The sequence below is a fragment of the Oncorhynchus nerka genome, linkage group LG1 (genome assembly GCF_034236695.1).
Source record: "Oncorhynchus nerka isolate Pitt River linkage group LG1, Oner_Uvic_2.0, whole genome shotgun sequence".
Classification (NCBI taxonomy): Eukaryota; Metazoa; Chordata; class Actinopteri; order Salmoniformes; family Salmonidae; genus Oncorhynchus; species Oncorhynchus nerka.
In genome coordinates, this window is record NC_088396.1 from 39437064 (window position 1) to 39444190 (window position 7127).

At 40.9% G+C, this 7127-nt stretch overlaps 1 protein-coding gene across 1 annotated transcript in view; it reads left to right on the forward strand.

The window, feature by feature from the left end:
- LOC115130094 (protein disulfide-isomerase A5-like) overlaps positions 1 to 2880 on the forward strand; it is an 81617-nt gene extending 78737 nt beyond the window's left edge. Inside the window, exon 17 of the mRNA XM_029660867.2 lies at positions 35 to 2880. Within this exon, the coding sequence (XP_029516727.2) occupies positions 35 to 106 (72 nt within the window). The 3' untranslated portion in view covers positions 107 to 2880. The remainder of the gene's footprint in view (positions 1 to 34) is intronic.
- Positions 2881 to 7127: the final 4247 nt, after the last annotated feature.

The window sequence follows — 7127 nt, forward strand, 5'->3', positions numbered from 1 at the left end:
TTATAACAGGCCTCTCCTGTCTTCCTCTCCCCAGGAGGCGGGGTTTATAGGTTTCATGCGCAGCCTGCGGGGGCGGGACCAGGGCAAGAGGAAGGAGGAGCTTTAAGGCAGGGTGTGGTGAGGAGGAGGAGCCTGTCGTTGCACTGTGACCCTGGACAGGGGCCTCTTAGCACTGACATCTAGTGATGTCATCATGATCTGACATCACGGGGCGGGGACTTGTGAACCTCAGCGTTTCAGCGAAAGGCAATTTTTTTTATACTGATATAGATCGATCATGTGATCAGCTTTGTAATAACAGTGGGATTACCTACCGTGTGACCACTTGAGACCATTTTTTTTTTCTTGATAAAAAAACAAAAGAAACATGAAAATGTTGCCCAAATACTGTGACTGCATTTGTGAAAAGCTACACCTTATACTGTATCTATGCAATACCGGACCCTCCCTTTCAGATCCACTCTTGTGTGGTTGGTTGGTGGCTGTACTGGTGGTTGGATGGTGGGGAAACCACCTACAGTACTGTACATCACAGGGACCATCACTACAGTACTACCGGTCACTACATCCTTGTTCATTCACCTCAAGAGGAATACAATCTAAGCATACAACTATTTGTTTCAATATAACTCTTTCGATATTTGTGTACATAAGTGTCTATTAGGTATGGGTTTGTTTCAGGATGATAAGGATCAGGATCTAATAGCTAAAACTGTGGCCTTTTTAATAAATATGTATGAAAGCTAATCACTCAGCGCAGAGTCAGACAGATAGTAGGGTAGTGAATGATACGAGGCCCTAAAACATAAAGCTCTTATAGTGGTGTGTTGAAGCCTGGTGCTTCTGTTTTTCCACGTGTTTCCAAGTCAGCTATGAGAGAAAGAGATGACAAATCAGACACAAATGTAAAATGACCCAAATAAATTAGAATTATGTTACTGTGCTGAACCTGGGGGCGGCAGGGTGACCTAGTGGTTAGAGCATTGGACTAGTAACCGAAAGGTTGCAAGTTCAAATCCCCGAGCTGACAAGGTACAAATCTGTCATTCTGCCCCTGAACAAGGCAGTTAACCCACTGTCATTGAAAATAAGAATTTGTTCTTAACCAACTTGCCTAGTTAAATAAAGGTAAAACACGTTTTTTTAAAACTCCAGACGTCAATGATTTACAGAAGCCTCCTGTTGTCGTAGTGATATTATTTTTTACTGTAGACGTGTTGGTTGTCTAGCAACAAAACCAACGTGCAACTATGGGGCGCAACAGACGGGGTTGTTGACAACATGTAAACTTTATTTCGTCTCCAATGTTTATTGAAAACAAATACATTTGAACAAAGAGCAATTGTCTCTCAAAAGCATTGTTGCATTTGTTGGTTAGCTAGCTAGCAAATGTTTTGCCACACCTCAAAACGAGACATAAAACTAGCTGAAAGGAGCCACCTATGATTCCCAATGTGGCAGCTTCTTGTCATTGTTGCTAGCTATCTGCCATCCAGAATCACAACAGCATACAGAGTTCTGACCCATTGAAGTGTGCACATCATTTCCATGTCAGCTAACCCATCTCTTGTCCTGCATTCCTTTTAGTGTTACTTGCCTCTTGCAAGTGTTTTTCCATGATATCATCGAAGACCAATTCAAAACAAAGCCCTTGGAAAAGATCTGGGGCCAAATATGGTCATTAATGTGCCATTTCCACAGGAACAAGACTGCGCCAGTCCCTCCCTTTTTGTCTCTAGCAATCAGAACCAGTCAGCTCAATATCAGGAGTCATATGGGATTATGATTAGAAAAGATCCAGGATATCAGTTCCATCTGAACAAAGTCAAGAATCCAAGAGCATATTGCCTCTGTGTGTGTCTCTGTCCTCGTCTGAGAAATGTTATCCCATATGTCCCAGGACATCCAAATGGATGACTTCAGATTTCACAGTGCAGAGGTGTGTGAGAAAGTCGATGGACATCCTTAACACCCCCACCACACACACACACACCACCCGAGCTTGGCACCATCATCAATACCGGAGCCATTATCTTTGTGGCGACTTTAAGGCTGTGTGTTTTTAACTCCCCGACTTACGCCGCTATAAATATTTAAAGGCCTATCTGTAGCTGAACTTGTGTTTTATTATTCAGGAGTTTGGTTCCTTTCATTATTGAATAAGGTTCTCAGGGATAGCGAAAACACAATTAAAGGGAACTAGCTTGTTGTATTAATTTGTGTTGCAGTTAGATGGTTTTGAGCTCTAGAGTCTCCACATTTAAAATAATTGTTTACATTTGTCTTGTATGGAAAAATAACTAAATGTATAGATCAATGGTCCAGTTTACTTTTCCTGTTCGAAGTAATGGCAGGAAGTATTACATAAAACATGTTGTGCAGATGGGGGTTAATGAACTGACTAATACTGTACATGGTTTGGGTTTCTAAATGGATTATTTGCAAATGAAAAGTCTTAAATGAACTGCAGACTGACATAGAACACGGTCTCCAATCAATGTTACCATAACATTTCTGCATCATGCAAAACCAGCTGCGACATCGCAGAACGTTGGGAGAATGCTTTACTGTATGGAGCTGGATTTTGACACACATGCTGTTTTTTTAGATGTTCAGTTTTCTTTCTGTTGGGATGGTTTGCTTTGTTTTCTTTGACTTTTATTTCTGCAGTACAAGGCCTCAGTGCTATCAAATGGTTAAAGACTTGACAAACTTATCATAAACACCACCGTTGTCTCATCCCAAAGCCCTCATATTGTGTGGAAACTGTCACATCTATGCATAGAGGTCATTGTCGCCTTGGTTGACTTTCTGTGCCCAGCCATATGTACAGTTCTGCCCTTCGAATGAGGCCCTTGCTAAAATAAAAAGTCAAACATTTCCAAGATACTGTCGTGTTCTCTATGGATGTTCTCATTTTCAATCATTTATCATCTTTGCAAAATCTCCTTTCATTTTTACTTTAATGCAATGGCTAAGTATTACAATTTACTGATAGATACTTATAGATAGTGAAGAATACCATGTAGCATAAAGTCCGGAGATAGTGAAAGCCAAGAAGACTGGGATTTTTTTGTGTCCAAAGTTTGTGCAAGTATGTTCAACCTATGTCCTGTCAGATCCTAAACACAGATTGCAGCTGATCTTTTTTTTTTTGTTTAGTTACTTACAAACTCAGCCAGAGCAATAGTGTCCAAAGCAGACACGAAACACTGGACAGCCACTATAAAATACATAGAAATGAAATAAATGGAGTTTGACATCAGGGGTCAGTGGCTTGATTGACATAACCGGTGAAGTCCCAGATCTGTTTGTTTCCCAAACAACGTTTGGCATTAGAATTCCACAAGGACTTGGCAAGACAACACAGGCAGATCTGGGACCTAGGCCTAGTGAAAGCTGTTTTGAACCCTCTCACCCCCCTGTCTGGGGTCTGGCCTGGTTCTCCATCATCCAGTCGGGAAGACAAATAGACCTGTAGCGGCTCTCAGCGGAACTGACACCTAGGAGTTTGTGACTAGAGCCTGGGCTGGAAGAGAATGGCGATATGTCCTAAATCAAAAATCCCTCTCTCCTCAGGCAGAGGTACCATCGTTATCACTTATTTGATTATTTAACCTTTATCACTACAGAGTTCTTAACTGTTAAACTTGACTAATAACAGTCTAAAAACCTAGACTCAGTTTTAACTTTGGTTTCTTTAAGACTATGCGTAGCTACTTGAATATACTCCTGCTTGGTAGATGCATCCCACGGCACAGACGTCAGTTCAACATCTAGTTTGATTTACATTTGGTCGAACTGATATGACTTCAACGTTAAATTGACAAAAATTCACCATGACATTGCATTTAGGTTATAGACGTTGGGTGAAAAAAATATGAAATGCCCTTAAATTTATAACTTTTTGCAAATCCTATACATTTTCCATATCAATTAAATGGCAGTGATTTGGGGGGGTTGAAATGACGTAGAAACAATGTTGATTCAACACTTTTTGCTCAGTGGGATACAACGTACAACTGCAGTAGCTAGCTGATTAATGCCTTAGAGTGCAGGACTAGATAACCCACTCAATCACAATTTCACTTGGGAGGATTTTTGTGGGAGCAGGGCATTTTCTCCTGGCTGGTCACAATCCTTTGTATTGAAAGGAGGGTTGCAAACAGTATGAGGAAATGAACCTAGAGCAGCATTTCCCAAACTCTGTCCTGGGGCCCCCCAGGGGTGCACGTTTAGTTTTTTTGCTCCAGCACTACACAGCTGATTCAAATAATCAACTCAGAAAACTTTGATTTTAATTTGTTGTATAGTGCTAGGGAAAAAACGTAAACGTGCACCCCTGGGGGGGCCGAGTTTGGGAAACCCTGACCTAGAGGATTAGCGATTTTTTTTTTTCTGAGTTTTAAAAATGAAAATCAGAATTCAACTTGTTTTCCAATTTGTGTAAAACATTGATATGGAATAACTGAAAACAAATAAATGCATTTTTCATTTTGTTCATACCCGGAAGTACACACCCCTCATAGGGGTATTCACAGGGCTTAGGGGGGGTGTTTACAGCCTATGTTGACAGCAAAAAGAAAGGATTAGACTGTGAGTGTGACAGGAAGATACAAATGCTCATGTTAGCTAAGATTCTGAACTTATTATGAAGTTAGCATCCCAATAAAACAAACTCAAGAACTGAACAAAGTTGGCTTTCGCTAGCGAGCCCTACCTGGTTACTGGCTATAGTCATGCTAGCTAGTGGAAGTAAGTTAGTCCCTCAACCTGCTGCAAGATGAAGCTGCCCGGCCAGATCCACCTGCTGCAGAAAGGTCATATTTCTCCATTACTTTCTGTAGCTAACTTATTTTCCCTGGAGGGCCACATTAGAATATATGTTTGCCATCGCTGGCCAGAATCATTACAGGATTGATTATACATCAAGTGTATGACTGTGTTGACAGATATATCTACTGTAAATCACGTCCAGATATGCTACTTATTTAACTTTTTTAACATGCACAGAATTAAACCACATCCATGTTCTCCTTTTGGAAGGTATTTTCATTATTAAACATGAAATGAACTACACGGAGGAAGAAGTACACTGCATTCAGCACCATGGACAGAACTCTTGTTAACAGGTTGCACAAAAACACAAGAAAGAACATTACATTTAAACTACTCAATCAGTGTGAGGAGTGAAGTCTCTGATGGGCTTTGACGTGAGGAGTGAGTCTGGTATAGTTTCTGAATTCGATATGCGCAGGATTGCTGAGAGGTGAGAGTCGGTAAGAGATGATCTGATCTTGTTATATTTCATCACTGAAAATGTCTGTTCACATACATAGGTCTTCTGAGCATGACTCCTAATCTTTGGAAAGTTTTTTTGTTCATCAAGAGATGCATAGAACCTCGTCAGTGACAATGTGTTGAATAGTTCTCCAATCACTGCATCAGACTGAAGATCAATAAGCTCAAGTTGCAGGTCAGTGAGAGCGTTATCCACATTGAAGGTGAAAGGAGAGGAAACCAACAGCATGTCATTTTAGAAAACTCTTTGAAATCCTCAAATGACGAGAACTCACCGTTCGTAGCAGCAATGTATTCTTCTCCCGGTGGTCATCTGATAGGGAACAGACTAGTAGTGTCGAAAGGTGGAGAAGATTTTTGGCTTCTACTTGGCGGTCAGGAGGAGTAATTTTCATTTGAAGGCTTTGACAAGGCTGTGCATCTGATGTGCTAAAAGGCCCTTCCCTTGTAGTTTGGAATTCAGTTCATTCATTAGGGCCATGATGTCCACGGTGAAGGCAAAATCAGCCAACCATTCTTTATCTTGCAGTTGAGAGAAATCAACATTTTCCTTTCATTTGAAAAAACTCAGCAATCTCCGACTTCAGGTCCCACACCCTTTTAAGCAACTTCCCCAAACTCAGCAATCTCACATTTGTGTGGTAGGGGAGATCTGCATGACCCGACTCTGTCTCTTCCAACAGTGAGACAAACTGCCTGTGGTTTAGATTTTTCTCTTATGAAGTTTACCACTTTAGTGACTGTATCCACAACATGGCTCTTTTCAGAACACATTTACAGAACACCTCCCGATGAATAATGCAATGCAGGAGAAAACAAAATCTGATCTGGGTTCAGCTCTGCTACTTGATCTTGTGTCCTTTTCAAAAAGTCAACGTTTTTTCCTGTCAAGTTTGGGCACCCATCAGTGGTCACTCGGATATCTTTTCAAAACTCAGTCCCAGCTTTGCCACACACTTAGTAACCACCTCCAATAAATATTTCCCCCTGGTTGTGCTCTTCATTGACTGCACTGAAGCAAGCTCCTCTGTAATTTCAAAGTCTGGGGTTTTGCCTCGTAAGAATATCAACAACTGCGCTGTGTAACGTGCATCACTGCTCTCATCCAGGTACAAGGAGAATGGCTTGCTATGTTTAGCAATTTTGTGGGACAGTACATAGCTAGCTCTCCCAATTCCGTCATTTGCTGAATGCAGTTTTGTGAAAAGTCCTTGCTGCTTTTCTTTCGATGCATTTGCCCTCTGCTCAGAAGACACATTCCTACATTTCTCTGCATGCTTCGTCTGGAAGTGTTGGGACAAGCTTTAGTCTTTCAAGACAGCGATGTTCACTTTGCACACAGCTTTCCCTGATACCTCAATAAAGAAATAGTTTGATGTCCACTCTTGCTTGAACACCCTACATTCCCTGATACCTCAATAAAGAACTATGTTAATGTCCACTCTTGCTTGAACACCCTACATTCATTGTCTACTTTCCTTTTCTTTTAAATATTTGATTTAATTTTTTTTTGCAATTTCTAGCTATCTACTATTTGTAACTGTGACGTGTGTGTCAGCCTGTCAGTCAATGTCTGTCCCTGTGCAGTTGTTATTTATACGTGCCTTCATAATGAATGTCCCACAGGCACAGTATGGCATCTGAGCAGATCATTGTGAACTTCATGTAGTTACATCAGCCAGTACAATAACTTCAATTTACCCTTTTTTATTTGTATGGATATACTTCTCCAACATCCTTTCCTGCTCACTGAAAGGCAGGCTAGACTATACTCTTATGAATGTGACTACTGTGACAATTGTTCTACTTTTCTGAATGTATACAGG